Source organism: Phocoena sinus, chromosome 10, assembly GCF_008692025.1.
Source record: "Phocoena sinus isolate mPhoSin1 chromosome 10, mPhoSin1.pri, whole genome shotgun sequence".
Lineage (NCBI taxonomy): Eukaryota > Metazoa > Chordata > Mammalia > Artiodactyla > Phocoenidae > Phocoena > Phocoena sinus.
The window spans coordinates 91,216,589-91,237,787 of NC_045772.1; the positions used below are offsets into that span (position 1 = coordinate 91,216,589).

At 40.1% G+C, this 21,199-nt stretch overlaps 1 protein-coding gene across 1 annotated transcript in view; it reads left to right on the forward strand.

The window, feature by feature from the left end:
- Positions 1-2,668: 2,668 nt before the first annotated feature.
- The window catches only part of RERG (RAS like estrogen regulated growth inhibitor), a 106,069-nt gene continuing 87,538 nt past the window's right edge, over positions 2,669-21,199 (forward strand). Inside the window, exons 1-2 of the mRNA XM_032646604.1 lie at positions 2,669-2,902; positions 6,574-6,737. Of these exons, the coding sequence (XP_032502495.1) occupies positions 6,677-6,737 (61 nt within the window). The 5' untranslated portion in view covers positions 2,669-2,902; positions 6,574-6,676. The remainder of the gene's footprint in view (positions 2,903-6,573; positions 6,738-21,199) is intronic.

A 21,199-nucleotide genomic window follows, 5' to 3' on the forward strand; every position in this document is an offset into this window, starting at 1 on the left:
GTATTTTCATTATTATTTTAAAGAACAATATAATTTTTGTTTTCTAACAATTATAATACACAATCTTCATTATAAGATGAATTCAATAAAGCCAACTAAAACTTTATAAATAAACCTAATGTTCCCTTTATCTATGAACACCAACCCTAGATACCTCTCCACAGGTAACTGTTCATTTGTCGGCTTTACAGCCTTCATATATTTACTATGAAGCCATGTGTGCATGTTTGTGTAACCACATAGAAATTATATAGGGTTTTATACATAAATCATGTCAAATTTTATATACTATATCCTGTTTTGTGTTGGAAATATTTTTATGTCAGTACATGTGGAAATACCACATTTTTAAAAACATTTTTATTGGAGTATAATTGCTTTACAATGGTGTGTTAGTTTCTGCTTTATAACAAAGTGAATCAGTTATACATATACATATGTTCCCATAACTCTTCCCTCTTGTGTCTCTCTCCCTCCCACCCTCCCTATCCCACCCCTCCAGGCGGTCACAAAGCACCGAGCTGATCTCCCTGTGCCATGTGGCTGCTTCCCACTAGCTACCTATTTTACGTTTGGTAGTGTATATATGTCCATGCCTCTCTCTCACTTTGTCACAGCTTACCCTTCCCCCTCTCCATATCCTCAAGTCCATTCTCTAGTAGGCCTGTGTCTTTATTCCTGTCTTACCCCTAGGTTCTTCATGACATTTTTTTTCTTAAATTCCATATATATGTGTTAGCATATGGTATTTGTCTCTCTCTTTCTGACTTACTTCACTCTGTATGACAGACTCTAGGTCTATCCACCTCATTACAAATAGCTCAATTTCGTTTCTTTTTATGGCTGAGTAATATTCCATTGTATATATGTGCCACATCTTCTTTTTTTTTTTTTTTATTTTTTTTTATTTTTTTTTAAACATCTTTATTGGGGTATAATTGCTTTACAATGGTGTGTTAGTTTCTGCTTTACAACAAAGTGAATCAGCTATACATATACATATGTTCCCATATGTCTTCCCTCTTGCGTCTCCCTCCCTCCCACTCTCCCCATCCCACCCTTCCAGGCTGTCACAAAGCACCGAGCTAATATCCCTGTGCCTTGCGGCTGCTTCCCCCCAGCTATCTACCTTACTACGTTTGTTAGTGTGTATATGTCCATGACTCTCTCTCGCCCTGTCAAAACTCACCCTTCCCCCTCCCCATATCCTTAAGTCCGTTCTCCAGTAGGTCTGCGTCTTTATTCCTATCTTACCCCTAGGTTCTTCATGACATTTTTTTCCCTTAAATTCCATATATATGTGTTAGCATATGGTATTTGTCTCTCTCTTTCTGACTTACTTCACTCTGTATGACAGACTCTAGGTCTATCCACCTCATTACAAATAGCTCAATTTCGTTTCTTTTTATGGCTGAGTAATATTCCATTGTATATATGTGCCACATCTTCTTTATCCATTCATCCGATGATGGACACTTAGGTTGCTTCCATCTCCGGGCTATCGTAAATAGAGCTGCAATGAACATTTTGGTACATGACTCTTTTTGAATTATGGTTTTCTCAGGGTATATGCCCAGTAGTGGGATTGCTGGGTCATATGGTAGTTCTATTTGTAGTTTTTTAAGTCACAGAGCAAACAGTGTTTGAGCTTTCTCCAAGAATTTGCAGGACTACTCCTGCACAGAGAGGCAATTCTTACCTCTGCCGCAGACCCAGCTGTTCCGGTCAGCGTGGCCCACAACTCGCGTCTGCAGTGGCTTTCCAGGTCAGCCAGCCCCGGAAACTGCCTCCCTGGCTACATCTCTTCCATCAAGGACACGCTGAAGACTGTTCACTCAGCCCTAGGTCCCGGTCTGCTCTATGCGGTGGCTTTCTGGAGGCCACCTGATATCTTGCTAAGAACACCTAGGTTTCAAAGGAAAAAAATAATGTAGGTGTTTCCTGTTCCTCTAATCAAAAGTTTCTCAGTCTTTGGGAAATGATTTCACCTCTCTGAAACTCACCTCCTCGTCTCTGAAAGGCTAATAATTTTAAATACTAGTGCTTACCTCAAGGGAGATTATAAAACACCAAATGAGATGAGCGATGTGAAAGGCACAGCACGGATATTAACCATCTTTGTTAGGTTTTGAGGATGATGGACGATGACTTCAAACGTTGTAAATGCTTACCTTGTAAGGACAGTGTGAAGCTTTTGGAACTTTCTCAAATATACAGATATGAATTTCAGTTGAATTCACTATTTATGTCTCTTCTAGCATCTCAGTTTCCAATCCAGTCTGGATTTCATTCCAACCATTTACTAGCCTTGGACAAGTTATTCTAAGTTTCCTCTCGGGTATCATGGGGATAATTAAACGTGTCTCTCAGGGACGTTGTGAGGATGGTTTGAAGTATGGAATAGAAAACATCACCTAGTAATGCTTTCACACGCAAGGTTTTGACCAAGGAAAGAGGTCCTTCTGCGGGAACCTAGAGGCCGGGAACTGAGCTGGGGCAAAGGGAAGCCTGTCTCCGGCGGCGCGAAGGCGGATATTTGGATGTTCGTACTCACCAGCCTGGGGCGGCCTCGCGGGAAGAGCCGGGCGCTGGCCCCGGTAGGGGGCGCCCGAGCGCCGCACTGCAGCATCCTGGCGGCCTCTCCGGGCTGAGCTCGCGTCCTGCCGCAGTCCCTCGGCGGCTAGTCTGAGCGAGTGGCGGCGAGGAGGTCCTGGCCGCTCCGCCAGCACTTGCCGCAGCTGCCGCCTCTCCCACCCGCGATCGCAGCCCATCAGCTGGGAAACGCGCCCCCCCGCCCCCTGCAGACTGGGCTGCGCAGCGTGGGAGGGTTAGCGGTCCCGGAGGACCGATTCCGAACTTGCAAGGGGACCGCGGCTCTCCCGGGCCTGGAGAGTATGAACAGGTGAGTGTCACGCACGTGCCCAGGTGGCTCTTTCGGGATTGCTTCCTGCAGACCCTTTCGAGCCCCTGAACGCTCGGCCTCTGGGGCGGTCCTCCTGGTCACTGGGTCCTCCCAGGCGGGGGTTGTGGGTCACTGAGAGGGAGATGTGAGCGCCGGCGCCCAGAGCTTGACAGCGCTCTCCGTCCGAGCTGAGACCGACCGAGAATGCCCTTTTGACTTAGGCTGCATTTGCTCCCTAGGTCGAGAGCAAGTGACCTGCAGTCCACGATGGGCTTGTTTGTTTATCATTCCAGGATACCTGTTGCTTTCCGAGCAACGGTATAGCCAGGGGTCTCGTACGATCATCCTCATTCCTGTGCGTGCTGCGTTGTGATAAGGGAGAATTTCTGACAATGAGACCAGGAAAACTTGATTTCAGAGCTAGAGAAGGAGCGGCCCAAAGAGAATCTCATTCCCACGATCAGACTAGATTCTTTGCTTCCCTAAACACCTGCACTTTATTTTGATGAGACCATAAATATAGAAGTTACAAAACTATTACCGTATAAAGATGCTTGCCTTTTTTTTTTTCCAAAAGGAAATAGAAAGCATGGACCTTGATAAGTGTAATAGTCTTGGGATTGATTTATTATGGATAAATCATTATTTTTAAATAAATATGAAAATAGGGCTATTAGTGAACTCAATGTCATAGGCCTATTGAATTGTAAGCTCCTTGAAGGTGGCCATTTAGCATAAATGCAGGATGAATCAATGCATGCATTAATGTAACACAGAATTTGGGGTCTTGCTTTTTTCTCTTCTTCTTTCTAAGCTTTCTTTTGGTACCTTTATGTTTAGGAAAAACCTTTAATCTCTTAAATACCTAAGTGTGATTTTAGCTTTAGGAGTGACTAGAACTGAGACGTTTTTGCCCTAATAAAGCGCTGTCCACGTAAAAAGTGGATGGCAGCTTCAAGACCCAGCCGGAATATTTCTGCAGAACAACATGAAAAAAAATGTTTTCTTCTATCCGTGTTACGGAAGCTCTTGGATCATGAATTATTTTGAACATCAGAGACTTGGCAACAGGTCCCTTATTAAAACAGTTTACACATTTATCTTTCTTTTCTATCTTTATCAAATGTAACTTTTCACATTTTCATGTGAGAAAATGTTGAAGGATATATGTCAGTTTTGTGTCTTCCTTTAAGGGATTTTTCTAAACATAACCTAAGATTTACAATAACTAGCTACATCTTTATTAGGTTATGTATGGAAAATTTAACCTACACAATTTTTCTTTCTTCTGTGAAATTCCTATGCCTCTGAGGCCATTTGGGAGTTGCTGAAAAATTTAACTTAACAAATGTTTTGTTTTGTTTTTTTAAACCACATTTGATGGCTACTTTCTTGATTTATTTGGATTTTTATGTGCATGGGAATGAACAGTTCTGTATGAAATAACAAATTGTTGTTTACACAAACTCCAGACACTTGCATGTTCTATGTTTCAAAGAAATGCTTGCCATTCTTATTCGGAATTTATTTAGTTAATACATCTCGATAGATTATGCTTCTGTGATGCTTCTGTGATGAACAACTGAGCCTTAAGCATACAGGCCTTTTCTTTTTGATTTTCAAAATTTTTTAGATTGTATCTTTTTCGTTTTTTAACATCTTTATTGGAGTATAATTGTTTTATAATGGTGTGTTAGTTTCTGCTTTATAACAAAGTGAATCAGCTATACATATACATATATCCGCATATCTCCTCCCTCTTGAGTCTCCCTCCCTCCCACCCTCCCTATCCCATCCCTCTAGGTGGTCACAAAGCACCCAGCTGATCTCCCTGTGCTCTGCAGCTGCTTCCTACTAGCTATCTATTTTACATTTGATAGTGTATGTATGTCAGTGCCACTCTCTCACTTCATCCCAGCTTACCCGAGGCCTTTTCGTAATGAATGCATATAAAATGACAAATAATGAAATTCTTTTTATCTTTAGCCAAAAGTGTGGGACTGGACAAATTACAGATGTAAAAGCTTCTGGGTTTTGTACTATTAATGATCACTAGGGAGTTTGTTCATTATTCGGATGAAGTTAACAACAGCCAGTGTTATTGTTGACCTTTCTGTCCTTCGGAGGAAGCTCTGGCACTGTGGAAATCAGCGAATACAAAATTTGTGAGGTACAGGTCCATAGTTTAGATGCGTAATGAAGGAGACGATTACACGTTAACGTCTTTGTAGAAACACTTTTTCAGAAAGACTTTTACTTTTTTCTTTCTCTGGAAAAGCTCTTTTTGAAAATTTGTAGATGCCAAAACTCTGGCAGGAACAGTTCATGTGTTTGGATAACAGACTTGAAAGTGAAGTCTTGTACTTAGGTTGAAAACATCGATAGCAGAAGTTCAGAATAGGGGAGCCTGCAATTCACGTGAAAAATGGGAGCCTTAATATGAGTGTACTGAAATATAACTACAGTGCCAGGTGAAGAAGAGGAAGAATCGTATGAAACTTTTGCTGGGTCATTTGTCAGGTCGTATCTCAAGGGGCGAATGCAGAGGGTGCCACATTCTTAGAGTAATTAAAATGGCAAATACCAGAGAAGAGAGCTGCACATGGTCAGGAGGGAAGGTGAGGGTCAAAAAAACATAAACAAGAACAGATGTCCCATGAAGAACCAGGGAAGATGATTGGGTCTCATTTTCCTAGAAAGTAGACATCTAGAATGGGGCAAAGGTTCCTAATAGCTGCTTGGCTACTTGAAGGGCTCTGAGTGAAAGAAAAGAAAAAGTTGATATAATGCTTCTCTTCCCCCCATACCTGGAAGTCATAAATTAGACCCAGGATGTTTGTTAGATGGTTGTCTGATCAAAAAGGAAGGCTGGATGGATATTTCCATTGACTCCAAGGCTTTTTCCAATTTTACATTTCCATGGTACCAAGGACCTAGGTGTCCTTCCTAAAGCACCCAACTATATAAAATGTGCTTACATTGTATATAATGTCATTTCCCCAGTGTCAGGACAGTACCATAAACTAATTTACTTGAGGTTGTCATAGAAAAGGAATCAGAAGTCAGCACATGTCATTTATCTTTTGTGTACCAGGGCATTGTGCCCAGAAAAATATAAAAATATTATCTAGATGTTATATATCAATTTTGGAACGTGGGTATCTGTCACATGACTCAACCATGTGATCCAGTGTGAACCGAGATAAAATTTAAACCTTGGAATGCAAATTCAATCATATTACGATGGGATACACTAATATGAATGTGTATTATTCAGCCCAAAGGGAAATAAGAGTTCCAAATGTGACTCTCCCCATGTGTGTATGTATATTGGATGTTTGCAGACATATGGTAAATACATGTATTCACAGCCAAGTATTTGTTATCAATGACTGACAAAAAACATTCTTTGAGGAAGTACTTTTGAAAATGCTATCTTGTATAAAAATGCATTTTTTAGAACCAAACAGATCTATGTGCAAGTCCTGGGTCTATCGCTTTTTAGTTGAATGGTTTACAGTGTATTGCTAGAACCCTCTCGCAGGATTGTGGTGAAGATCACCGGGGAAGATGCTGATCGAGTGAATGGTGCTGGCACGTAGGAGATGCTTCAATAAATATGAGTTTGTTTCTCCAGTCAGTTATGAATTCCCAAATCTCTTTTGTTGAAGGATTGCTGATTTACAATGATATGGTGAAACCAAGGGCTGGAACCAAAAAGATCTTCTCAGCTCTTTAGTTTGAACCACAGTGAATTGCCTACCAGCAGCCGGCATGGCTAAAAGTTCAGAGGTCAAACTGGCAATATTTGGGAGAGCAGGCGTGGGCAAGTCAGGTAAGTTTTTTGTGGTGGTTTTGTGTGTGTGTGTGTGTGTGTGTGTGTGTGTGTGTGTGTGCCTCTCTCCTGTTCTCCTGTGTTGCTCTTTTAGATGAAGCCTTTTTCTCTTTATCTGAAATTTTCATTTTGTATAACCAGGTTTTATGTCCTCTTTTGCTTCTTTGTGGTAAAGAAGCTCTGCTGGTAATACACAAGGCAATGGATACAACACAGGTCTTGGTATTCTGAGGAAGGATGTTCAACTTCCAAAGAAATCAGATTGTAGAAATTAAAAAGTACATTTGCTCTTTTTTTCTCTATATGAGATCTTGAAGGGCCAATGTAATATCTCATCAATCTTGATGCAGCTGGCTCAATGTCGAGCATGTGTTGGGTGCTGAATAAACGCTTGCCGAGGGGGTATATCTTTACAAGAAACAGAATTGTATTATCACCCAACACGTCTAAAATTGGGGAGGACTGGTGAAAGCTGGGGCGCGTGTGACCTCAAGTAAGATAGCTATTGCCAGAACCTCTGGGGTGAATTTAAATGATCCAATTGTGGCCCACGTTGGTAATTCGGAGGCTTTTGTATTTCACACCTCAGTAAAGGTTTGCAGACCTTTAAGATGAAGGGTGAAACGGTGGAAGTGAAAATGTATCTAATCCAATATGAGAAACGGATCTGAGATTTTATAATTAAATGTTAAGTACATGTTGCTGAAATATCAGGGCAAAGTGGTTTTTCAGACAACGTCGCTTTGATCTCTCACTGGAGGAAAGACTCATAATTGACTTTGCCAATTGAGCTCTAGGCTCTCAGCAAAGGACTCAAACAGACACCTAGTAGGTGTGTGTTTGTAGAGGGAAACCCATTCGGATCATCCAGTACAAGTCATCCACATAATCTTAAACAAACACGCAGGAGCAGCTTTGAATTCTGTGACCAACCTCTCTTTCCAAGCCTGCTCTCTGGTATAATTTCAGCAATAAATCTTCCTTTTCTGCCATCACCCTTTCCTCCTGCTTGCTCTGGCCTCTGGCAGAAACCAAGCAAAAAAAAAAAAAAAAAGATAGCTGACAAGGCTAAGAAACCGCTAGCCTTCAGGAGATCGAAGGTCGTCAAACTCCTGATGGCATGAGAACAAACAATTTCCGTAGCTGGTGGAAGGCTCTGGAGAGTGAGGAAACTGTTCCAGTGAGTGGAGGACCAAGGCGACGCCGTGTGTGGGAAGACGTGTTCTAACAAGAGCTGGTCTAAATTTTTCACGACCGAGGGATCTAGACTTAGAGCTCAGCGTTTAACATTCATGCATGCAAAATTTAACACAGGCAATAAGGGAAGGGGAATTTTTACCCTTATATCATTTACCAAAATAAACTCTGCATCATTTGAAAAGTGAAACATAAAAATAAAAATCCAGTGGAGAGAACCACTTAACTCTGTGTACCGTATACCCACCCTTTTTCATCTGTATTATCTCAGAGCAAACTGGGTATCTCTTCCTGTCAAGGCTGATCCATCAGTTAGACCTCAGTTTCCTTTGTCTTCCCCCAAGTTGTTTCAATTATTTCTTCAAGGATTCTTCTCATTTTCTACTGACATTTTCCCCTCGAGCATTTCTTTGTCCACTACTCCATCTTTTTCTTTTCTCCAAGGTTATTGAACTTGGGTTCTGCCTCACTGTCTTAACTTTTTTGGCCTTCCCATTCATTGCTTAAACATGGCAATCTTCCACTGTGATCATGCTGCTGAAACTGCTTTTGTGAGGGTCACCACAGATCAATAACCAACCAATCTAATGAATCTTTCTCAGTTCTGGTCTTCTTAGAACTCTTGTTACCGTTCAACATAACCACTTACGCTTTCCTAAAACTCCTTCCCTCCCAGGTTCCCATGACATCACACTTCTTGGCTTTCCTGCCACCTCTCCATTGACCCTAAGCAGCCATCTTCATGCACTGCTTTTTACTGGCCTACCTCTCTCGAAGATTGGGGCTCTCAGGTTCTACATACCATCCTCTTGTCCTCTCACGGCAGACCCTCTCCCTAGGGGAAAGCCCTCAGACCCAGAGCTGAAGATGACACCTGCACACAGAGGCCACATTCTGTTGACCTTGGTTTTAATTTATGCAAAGGGCAGAAGTTGAACTTGTTCATTTAGGTCCTTTCCAACTCGAAAATCCGATGACTCTTGATTAATGACTCTTCTTTGGACTGGTTTTCCTGTCCACCTAATATGCATTCTACCATGCGTGTTTATTTTCATTTAGGTGAAAATGACAGTGATAGACCACACGCCTTTAAACAATTGCCTTTTTGTCTGTCATCTATAAAGTGTTTTCCTATTTCAACATGAGACTGTTTTCCTGAGACCTTGTAACCACACCTCCCGTTTATAAAGTAGACCGGTTTGACTTATGCATGGGAGACAGTTCTGAGACCTTTTCCCATAGTTCGGTGAGAACAACCATAGAGTACTTCATATCTTATCTCTCAGCTTTGAAACCAAACTGTGAATTCACGTTTATACTAGTTCTTAATTAATATGGAGATCTCTGCCTAATCATTGTATCCCACCTTCGCCTTCCTATTGTACAGATTCAATTTGTCTCATAAGTAACTTTTGTTTTTTTAAGTCTGCAAGAAATTATACCTGCTGGAATGTAGCTACGGCTCCTCACTTACTCAGATGCCTCCCCCAAATGGTCCTGACCCACCCGTGGGCTCAAACAATCCATTTCTCACCAAACATTCCTGCAAAGGGGCGGCAGCTTGTGATCTTGGAGTGGTAGAAACTTGAGCGTCTCTGATTTGAACCTGGGTCTGTGCGAATTGCTTCAGAGGCTTCAAGCCTTACCTGACCCATCTGCTTTCCTGCACGCTGAATACCAATTTGGAATTTGGGGTAAATAAGACCATGTTGGCCATTTGCTAATGGAGTCAAGAACAGGAGACCTGGAGTCACACTCTTAGGTCTGACTCCCTGTTCTACACTTTATTAGCTGTGTGAATTTAGCAACTTTAACAAGGTACTTAAATTTTCATTTTCTGCAATTATATGAAGGATGTAATCGTGCCTATTTCAAAGAGTTGTTGTTAGGACTGGCTGAGTTATTACACGCAAGTCTCTTAGAACAGTACCTGGCACGTAGTAAGTGCTCAAGTATATTAGCTTAAATTATTACAATTTTTCAAGGTGTGCTCTTCTTCATTTGTAAGTTGTCTAGTGAAACCATACAATCAAAGATATATCTACGGGCTTCCCTGGTGGCGCAGTGGTTGAGAGTCTGCCTGGCGATGCGGGGGACACGGGTTCGTGCCCCGGTCCGGGAAGATCCCACGTGCTGCCGAGCGGCTGGGCCCGTGAGCCATGGCCGCTGAGCCTGCGCGTCTGGAGCCTGTGCTCTGCAAAGGGAGAGGCCACAACAGTGAGAGGCCTGTGTACAGCAAAAAAAAAAAAAAAAAAGATATATCTACATTCAAGTGTATATTTGGGTTTTCAGTAAAAGTCAGAAAGCTTATAAGAAAAAATTTTGTATTGCTTGCTCAGCACACCCTAACCACACACACACACACACACGCACACACACAGACACAGACACACACACTTTCTCAGTCTCTCTCTTTGTCTTAAATCCAGAGTCTGGTTTATGTCAATTACAGCTTGACCGCTGCTGATCATAACAATACTTCTCCTGGCTAATATCTTGGAAATCTTGGAAAAACAGCCAGAAGTATTATGGTGTCATCAATAAATTAACACCGTTCAATTTGAAAGTGCTTCTGGTATGTGGTGGATGGTTTCCTAAGCCCAGGTAACAGATAAGCCTTCCATGTTTAAAACAGAATTTAACGTTAACCAGAAGTCTTTGGTTGACAGGTTGACATTGGAAGGGTCAGCACAGGCGAAACTTAATAATGTGTTAATTACAAAACATGTCGGGTATGTGTACATGTGTATGTATATTGCAGTATTTACAGGGGCTTTTGTTTCAGGAGGATTCTTCTTCCTTTTGCCTAGTTTTGGCAGTTCTTGCAGTTCTGTCTTCAAGTGAGCTTCCTGGCTTGGCTAGCTTGCTGGTTCAGCATGGGGAACGCTGTGTGGAATCTTCAAAGTGGAGAGCCAAGTTTTCCCAGCCCTTTGCTTCTTCTCTTGCCCCAGCAGAGTAAACGTTTCCCTTCTCTGGCTAAGGGTAAGGCAGCCAGTAATAACACGGCATGTAGGGCATAGATTTCCTTACTCGTGTGTGCCAGCCTGTAATGTGGCAGGCTCCAAGTAATGAAAGCAAAAAGACCTGCCATAAAACCTAGAATGCACACCATATTTATGTAAATGCTTCCTGGATTCACATTATTCGAATGTGTAGTAAGTGGGAGGAGTCGAGAGAAAAACAACTGAAATTTTCAGTTGCGTTTCACAGTTGACGTTCTCATTTTAGGACTAAAATACCGTGTGCCATAGCTAAATATATTTCTTGAAAGGGATAGTCTCAAAGTTAATGGAGTAATGCTATTCTCTGATTCAAAACCAATTGATGCACTCGTCCGTGAAGGCTTAAGTTCTTAGACTCAGGTTGCTGGGCTATGAATTGGGTGCCAAACACAAACAAGCATGGGATACCGTTTCCCTTGGCACAAAGAGATTTATTTTTTCTTCCTTGTCCTTGTTCTTGTTTGCTTTTCCCCCTCTCTCTCAATTATTAAAAGTTTTAAAAAGCCTTTTTCATTTTATTTTCAAGTGAGACAGGCAGGGACAATTCTGATTTTAATTATGACTTTTCCAATGAGCACCAGATACTGCTTTAACATATATGTTTCTTGATGGCTGAGTTACGTTTATGAGATCTCATATATATTAAATAAAGACAATATCAATAGCATCTTAGGTAGGTCAATTTCCTTATGCTATAGAGCTCAGCTTTGTGTTTTAGAACTTTTTCTTTACCCAAGTAGCTATACCAGTTCGTTCCCTTCATTTAGACTTCATGGTGTAGTCTGATGCTTCTTAAACGTTGTCTTCAAAGTACTTCTAAAAGAAGGAGGAGAAAGATCTAGGGGATTGGGTCATGCAAGCATCTCATTACAATCATGTAATTGTTTTGCATGTTTTATTACTTATAGAAATATAGGCAAATTTTAATCCACAATATGTCTATGTTTGTTTGAATATAAAAACAATTTTATCCCCAAATCGGTGACTAAAATGGACTCTTCAGGAAGATATAGCAAATTGATCTGTGACTTCAATAATGCCTAGGCTTTGGGTCCAGTTTCAGGACCACGAGCAGAGGAAATAGCCTCAGCTGTGTGCATCACATGAATGTGAGCACCGGCAATGGTCCTGGACCTCACTTTCTACCTACTTACGTTGCCAAGCAGCTCTTCAAGTTCTCGTTTATTCTTGTTCTAAGATTATACAGTATAATATTCATGGTAATTTTTCTTTAAATATTTGTTTAGGTAAAAAGAGGGACAGGTTGTGTTTCAGGTGGGTACAGAAGTTCCACAGCTCCTGGAAACGTGTGTGTGTGTGTGTGTGTGTGTGTGTGTGTGTGTGTGTGTGTGTGAAGAAGCCTTTCCTAAGTGGTTGTTGAAATTTAAAGATTACCGGAAATCAGGTCCATTGGTTCCTGTGTAGATGGTGGTTAGAGAAATAATTGTTTTTTAATGGACTGGGCCAAAGGGAGGAAGGTGGCATTGAGACAAGTTAGGATAATGCTGGAAAAATTGCTGTTCTCTTGTCATAAAATACCGTGATGTGGTTACCTGTGGCTTTCAAGCATTTATGCCTTCCTTTACCTGCAAAGATAGAAAAGCAAAAAGAGACAAACAGCCACAATGAGTTTATTTTCATTTGATTCTTCCACTCCAAGAGGATTAAAAGGGTGTTTTCAAACTGCAGGTGTATACCTATGGATATGTACAAAAAGTCAGACTTCTGTGCTAGGCTTAAGTCACACAGACTTTTCTTGCATGCCCAGGAAGTTAAGCAAAGATGAGGAATCGTGCATATAAAGACTTAGAAAAAGAAAGAGAAAGGAAAGAAAGAAGAGGAAAGAAAAATTAAAAGAATCAAAATCAATTGTTTATTGGTGGGTAAACATTTTTGTAGGCTGGCAGTGGCCAATTCTTAAGCTTTTCTCCCAAGAAAAATATAATTAGGAAAGAAACAATACTGGAAAACAAAACAAAATCAAGAACTGTTTTTCAAAGTCAAAAGGACATATCTCTGTCTCTGCTTTTTTCTGCTGGGATATATTATCAAAATTCAATTGTCCTTAATTTTTATCTGATGGCTAATTTATTTATTGAAATATTTTGCTGTTGTTTAATTATCAGTTACCAATTGGTTCCATTTTGATCATGACTTGTTTTCTTGGCAACAAAGACTAAATTTGAGGGAGGGAGTGAAGAAAATTGTAAATCATCCTTGTAATTCCCCTTTTTATTACTGGTATTTCTCCAACTCATGGGTTTGGGGAAATCAGCCAAATTTTCAAGGTGGTACTGGCCTTGAAGCCAAAATTCCAGTGCAAACGCATCCCTATTGCTCCAGCTGCCTTTAAAAATTGATGTCGTTTCAGAAAAACAGCCGTAATTTCTTCCATCCCATTAAAAATGAAAGTAGTTATATTATGAAGACAAGGCAGCCTGAAATAGGTAATTTCAGCTTGGAATACGCAAATAGGTAAAGCTCCTATACATACACATGAGAGAGATTCTTACCTAGATCACCCAACTTATTGGAGCCGCACCCAAGTCTAGAATCCCAGTTTATGACTGTGCGAGGCTTTTGCAACTTTGCTACTAAGTGTTTTCATTTTGTATCACCCTTTTCCTCTCAAACAGCTTTTATTAGGAAACGAAATGATCATTAGACTTTTGTAATACGAATTTTGTAAAAGAAAATCTAAAGGGTTTTATTTTCATAAGAAATTTCCAGTAATCAATGAATTATCAATGCGTGGCAAAGCCCCCTGGGAGTACGGGGTAAGTTGCCAATCAATACAACCAAGATTCTCAGCACCCCGTATATGTAGGAAAGTTCCCCTGTAATGCAGTATTCCATTTGTTATAGCTTTGGATCAAGAGTAAGAAGACCGATGAATCATCTTCTACTAAAGGGTACATTTTCCGTCGTTACCAAAAGAGACTATGATGCTCCATGTCCTGTCAGTATGATCTAATGAAAAAGAAAAGCACCCAGCCGAACCGAGTGAAAGGATTGGGGTTTAAACTTTACCTTCAACCCATCCATGACTCTCTCTTTTTATTCATCCATCAAATGATACTTTTATTCGCTTTTTTTTTTTTTTTTTTTTTTAGCAGTGATGCAGGTCGGATAGGCTGTGAAGGTACTTTGAAAAGTTACACGTGTGATATAAATATGGTTCTCATACTATCATGCTTTTATTATTGAAATCTGTGCAGTTCTTCCCCTGCGTTCCTTAACATTCGTGTTTGGAAAAGCAGTATGGTCGGTTTCCCGGCTGTCCATCACTGGAGGCTGGATGAACACGCTCAGGTCAGTAGTTGGCTATGAGGGTTCCTCCACTGAGTGTATAACGTTACAGACTATCCAGAGGTTGTAGATTCTGTGCTGAAGGAATCTGCACTTTCAAATGTGTGAAATGAATAGACATTAAGTCAGGGTGCTTTTTTTAGGCTCAGTATGTAAGGGGGTCAAAAAAGGAGAAGAGTTTAGGAAAATAATTTGGACTTATGCCTTACTGGAGAAGGAAATATGGCATGTTATAGAATTTTTTGATAATCAAATCTTATCCTTATTAAAAAATTAAAGCTTTAAAACATTTACATATTTTTGATAGAAACATTTCTCAAAAAGTATATAAATATATGTATCTATATATTTCCCTATAATCTTAAACTACGTTTTTATTCATTCATTCAATTATTGATTCAACAAGTATCTGTTGAGCGCCAACTTTGTGTTCTAGAATAGCTTGCACATAGTACAGGATTCATGTACATTCCAAAAAAGCAGAGTAGTAACTATTTCTGCTCATTGTTATATTCCCAGAGCAGATGAAGACTGGCTCCCCAATAAAGTGAATAAATTGAGATAGAGTATGTGGTCTACATGTGCTATATAATTCCATCAAGAATCATATCTTCTAAACGGTCTCTTTATTGTTGCCAAAGTGGTTTCCTCTCCTGCACTTGAATATCTCTGGTAACAGAAACTCAGCATGAGAAGAAATAGACCATTCTATCCTTGGGCAACTGTATCAGTTACAGTCTTCCAGAGAAACAGAAACAGAACCAGTAGAACACACACACACACACACACACACACACACACACATTACGTCTTTCTATATTTATTTGGGCTGGCAAGAGTGAAATCTGTAGAGAAAGATGACAGTCTGGAAAGTCAGGGAGGAGTGAATGCTGCAAGCTAGAGGAAGAATGTCTTTCGCTCTGGGAAAGCTCAGTTTTTGCACTAAAGGCCTTCCAGTAATCAGCTAAGGTCCACCCACACCATTCAGGCTAATCTCTTTTGCTTAAGGTCAACTGATTGTAGATGTTAACCATATCTACAAAATACCTTCACAGCAACTCCTACAGTAATATTTGATTGAATAACTGGGCCATAGAGCCCAGACAAACTGGCACATAAAACTATCACAAGCCTTCCTGTCTGTTACTTTACCTTCTTTGCAACCAAAGGCTGTTCACCAGTTCCTACTCACTGACTTTAACCCCTTCAAGTTCCACAGAGCACTTTAAATTCTTCTTCCTTATGACAGCCCTTAACATATTTGAAGATAAACCAGCATGCCTCCACCCATGCCTGAGTTTTCTTTTCCATTGTCTGGTTCCTCACCGTGATTTCATTTGCTCTGCAGAGATCACGGTTTCTGGTCACAGCATCATCCTTGCTGTTCCACTCCAGCTGTGCACTCCACGAAGTGTAGGGCTTGGAAATGAATGCAGGCATTTCAGATGTGGGATGCCCAGACCAGATCAGAGCACAGCTGTGGTTTTGATACCAGATACTTTGCTTCTGCTAAGACATTCTAAGGTCACTGTTGCTTTCAGGGTGACAGTGGGTACAGTGTTGGCTCATGGGGTGTATACTGCAAATGAAGTCTTTTTCTTTAAATATATGCTGTTGCTGAGTCAAATCTTCCCATACTTGTACCTGAGTGTGTGTATGTTTCATTCAGGTGTAGAAGTTAATTTTTATCCTCTAAAATACTGTTTTGTTAAATTTAACTTATACTTCTGGCTTGTCAGGAGCTTTTTGGATACAGCATGTGTATCATCCTTCTCTTCTTTCTGTCATCTAGAAATATGTTGGTTTTGGAACATCTTAGGCCCTGGATGCTCTTACTGAATCATAGAATTTTCCACTTTGGTATTATTTAGCTCACTGAAATGATGAGGAATCCCAGTGAGTTTTTTGGATACTTTTCAGCTAGTAAAGAAAAACAAAGGTCTTTGACTCTTGGTGTGGGGACATTAACACCATATCACGTTACTTCCACGTTCATTAAATAAGTTCTGTTTAGATTTGCCACAAAATAGGTTGTCTGGGGGGAAGCCTTACACACAGTCTTGTCTTACGATTCAAGGTATCTTGCTATATAAAGTGCATAAGAGTGATCAACTTTTATTGGCCCACATATCTAGCCTTTACAGAAAGTCATTTTCCAGAGAATCATTCCAGGATATGTATGTTTCTGTGCTGAAATAGCTGAGTTTATGTGATGCAAATCAGAGCTGAATTTTGGAAAGAGTTTTCTTCCTTAGATTATACTGGTAGATATCAAACTTTAGCATGCCTCAGAATCACCTGGAGGGCTTGTTAAAATATATGTTTCAGGTCACCACTCCTGAGGTTCTGATTCAGCAGATCTGTAGTAGGGCCAGAGATTTTTTTTTTTTTTTTTCCCGGTACGTGGGCCTCTCACTGTTGTGGCCTCTCCCGTTGCGGAGCACAGGCTCCGGACGCGCAGGCTCAGCGGCCACGGCTCACGGGCCCAGCCGCTCCGCGGCACGTGGGATCTTCCCGGACCGGGGCACGAACCCATGTCCCCTGCATCGGCAGGCGGACTCCCAACCACTGCGCCACCAGGGAAGCCCGAGAATTTGTATTTTTTAACAAATTCCCAGAGGATGCTGATGCTGCTAGTCTGAGGACCACATTTTGGAAAACACTAAGTTTGCTAAGTACTCAGTTTCCATTTGAAATAGGTGTTTTCGGCTTTGGAAAAGCATATAGATTTTTGTGAGCTACATGTAATAAACATTGAGTGCCAGGCACTGTCATGGGTACCAAGGATACCAGGGTAAATAAAACAGACAGGGTCTCTGCACTCATGCAGTTAACATTCTAGCGGGAGTAGACTAGGCCAAAAATTACTCTATTGGGGCAGAGCAAATGTGAGCTTTCCCTGTGGTTCCTTAAGACTAGAATTTTTCATTCGCTTCATAGTAAGATAAGTTTTGTTTAAAAAAAAAAAGTGTAAACCTCAACAACTGTGACATGCTGAGCTTTGATTTTAAGATGATACTTTGAGGTATTTGGCAACAGTACGGGTGGGTTGGGCTAAACTACAGTGTTAAGAGTCTGGGAGTTAAACATGGTCGAAGACCATGGTACCAAATATCCTACTGACAGAAGCTAAGTAGACCACATAGGAATTGAACCTAATAAACTTGAGCCTATTAACACAATGCTCCATCAGTCAATTAAAGCCAGTGTAGGTTAGCTTTAATTAATATAAGATAGTTGTTCTTTCTCCAACATTTGGAAAAAACAATTTTCAATTGCTTGCTGACAGTGGCATTTATAAAACTTGCGCAATGATTGTGTAGACATAACTACAATATTGAGAAAAGTTCATAAGTTTCCACTGTTTTGGATAGAAAGATAACATCTTTTTCTCAGTGATGCATTTCCAGGTTTTTTTTAAAATGTTTTTTAAACTTCTCTTTTGCTTTATGCTGTTGGACAGTAATTTAAGTGGTGAAGCCAAAAATTAAAAAGTAAGAATAGAATTGTGAATATTTATCTGTCTGAAAAGTATTTGACTTCTTTTTCCATTAAGGATCTTGTAAATTACAACTGAACCTAATAACTGAGCCAGCTTCCTAGTCATTTGGCAACATGTGTTGAGTTAGATGTTTTAAAGGAAGACTCAACCACACTTAGTAGTGTGAGTAATGGTTATCTGTTCCAATGCCTGGGACTATTTTTCCATTCATATATTTTATAATTGGAAACTGTTTTTCTAGCAGTTTCCAAAAGAGGTGAAATCTAGAGCACAGTAACCATACATTTAAATCCTTGAGTCCCAAAATTTAACCCATGATTTCTTAATGTTGCCCACTTATCAATTTACAAATATTTATGAAATTCCTCCTATGTTCCCAATTATTCCACCCTCTTCATCCTCCTGCCATATGCCTAGTGAAATGCCAATATTTGGGGGGAAGTCCAGAGAATTATATGATTATCCTTGTCTCAAGGACCTTAGTGTTTTGTTGGGCCTGTATGACTTGCAACTAGAAATCAGCTGGTGATGGTTTCCAGCACAATGATTGATTTTGACAAATTTGCATCTTGAAATATTTTTAGAAAATTGTCAGAGTTGCAAAAACAAACAGAGAGCCCTTGTGTACCCTTCACCTAGCTTCCCCCAATGATTAACACCTCACATAACCGCAATACATGATCAAAACCAGGAAACTGACATAGACAGTGTATCAGTTGTATGACATGGTTACAACTAAGCTGTAAATATTAGAATGATTGATTTTTGACTCAATTCAGGCTCGGGACCCTTTTGAAAAGACAACAGCGATACAGAAGGAGAGACTTCAGTTGTTTTAAAATTAGTAATTATTTATTTTACAGTCTGTTTGAAACAGGCTTTTAATAAAGGCTATGGACTGTAATTTTGTTTGATACATGTCTTACATATGGAATTTATGGAATTCATGGAATTTATGAGATTTAAATTTCCTCCTCCATCAATTTTTTTGGGTATTATTTTTGTTAAGAAAAGTGCATCATTTGTTCCAAGCAGTGTCCTGCAGACTGGAATCTGCCATCTGGATCCCCAGAGTGTTGTGTAACACAGTCCTCTGTCCCCTGTATTTCCTGTAAATACAGGAAATTGGTGGTTAGATCCAGAGGCTTCATTTTATTCAGGTTTTCTTGTTGTTGTTTTTTTGGTTTTTTGCAAGGTGTTATTGTATACTTCTGTCACTCAATGTCTGGTAGCAATTGAAGCTCATTGTCTAGAGTAGACTTTCTAGAACAGCACTTTCCAACAGAAATTTCTGTGGTGATGGAAGTGTTCCGTATCAGTCTTTACTTATTAGCGGGAATATTTTTATAAGAAGAAACTTCCTCTTAACAACTGTGTTGCAGCTGTGAGGTTCAGTTTATATAGGAAAGACAGAAAAATTGTTTAATTCTTACTCTCTATTATCAGCTGTCAAAATAATAAGTTGGTTCCTTAGCATTCTCCAAAAGTGATGCACCCTCATCTTTATGTGTTTTTTGTTGTTGTATGTTGTCATAATTTGCATTTTAATTTATTGTAGTTATTCTTGTTGAGGCTCAAATTGGTCAATCCTTGGCCAGAGGGGATTTATTCAAATGAAGCTCATCATGGGTTTTCAAAAGGTGAAATTCAATAAGCTATTTACTATCAGAAATTTATTTTTTGAGACCTGTGCAAGTTAGTGTCTTAAACTGTACACAAGACAGTGTTCTAGCAGTTGAATTCAGGCCATAAATGCTATAAGAGTCAAGAAGAGGGAGAGAAATCAGTGGGAAATACTTGGGGAGCTTTGAGGGAGGCGGTGGGAGACTGAAATACCATACGTTCAGTGAGATTTTTATGGTTCCCTTTCATTTCTTATCTTTCAAAATTATGATGTTTTCTTCATACCAATTCACATATGTCATTAATATTGGAATTAGGAGGGGAAAAAGGACAACCAAGTAATAAATGAAAGGGATAGGAACTAATTGATGCTTAGGGAGCGTGAAGAGCCTTGGGCATCCTGCTGATTCAGTTGCAGGAAAAGCCCTTATAAAGCTTCCCAGAGCCAGCTTTTCAGTCTTCATTTCCCTTCAGTGGCAGGAACACAGGTTTGGAGCCTGACAGGCTATATATTAACTGTGTGTGTGGTCAGCTTACTTAACTTCAGTGCACCCCAGTTTCGTCTTCAATAAAATGCAGAAGATAATAACCATCTTCTATTAGGGCTGCTGTACGCCAAGCCCATATGAGATCTGATGATAACCAGCAATTGCAATAATTAGCTAATGTTTATAGCATTGACTATAAGCCAACCGCTGTTATAAAACTTGACACGTATGAACTCACATAATCATAACCACTCCTCTATGAATTGGCCCTGTTATTATCCCTTCTTTACAGATGAGAAGCTTGAGGAGGGTGTAAATAACTTGCCCAGGGCCTTACAGGTAGAGACAAGACTCCAGCAGAATTAGGACTCAAACCCAGGCAGTTTGCCTCTGGTGTCTGTGCTTTTATCCACTGTACTCGCAAAATTTCCAACAAAATGCCAATGCAGAGTTGTAGATGCTCAGCGATTGCCTTCTTCCCTTCTCCCTCTCTTGTCTTCTCTTCCTTGTTACTTGGGAACATTCATTTCGATTAATCAGTATCCATGAAAAGTACTTTACTTCACTGGAACCATTACTAGGGAAAATGAGGAACCAGAACAGAGGAAACGGTGCTTAAACTACCAAGAGATCTTCTAGCTTTATATTACACTTTTCTTCAGCTCAGTTTTTAAAATAATACTTCTATTCCAAATTCTGCCTATGATTTCATGCTGAAACCACTTATTGGGCTTTTGAGGCACAGCTGTATGCGAAGGAGGTGTTACGGGAGAAAGGCGGAAGTTGTACAGAAAGATGGGCGAGCTTAGCACTGAATATGTGAAAAAATGCGAAGCGTGTTAAACATCTTCAGTGGGAAGGGAGGATACATTAATAATTTGACCTGGAAGAGCCCCAAAAACAAAACTCAGAAGCTATTTAAAAACGTGAAAGTCCTAGGATGTCAACGTTAAGGAAAATATATAGTCAAGTCAAAAATTGTAAATGATGGGGTGTGTTAAAAATATTGGATTGCCGAGAGTTGCTTCATTACTTATCACAATAAGAGGGTGTTTTCTTTCTCCACTGAAATGCAAGATGTTCTTGTGAACCAAATAGCTGGAAGAATTGGGCTCCTACATGGGGCAAAATGCCAGAAGGCTTCAAACATTTTATGAGGGCGGATTGGATCCCATCCGATAACTGGAAATCTTTTATCTGCTATGAATAATTCATGATTCATTATTGCTGGAGACTTCTAGGTCAATAAATATTATTGAAGACTACGACGCTTCTTATAAAGGCAAAGGACCTCTGTCATCATTATTGATGATTGTTTTTGACTCCGTAATTCATTATGCA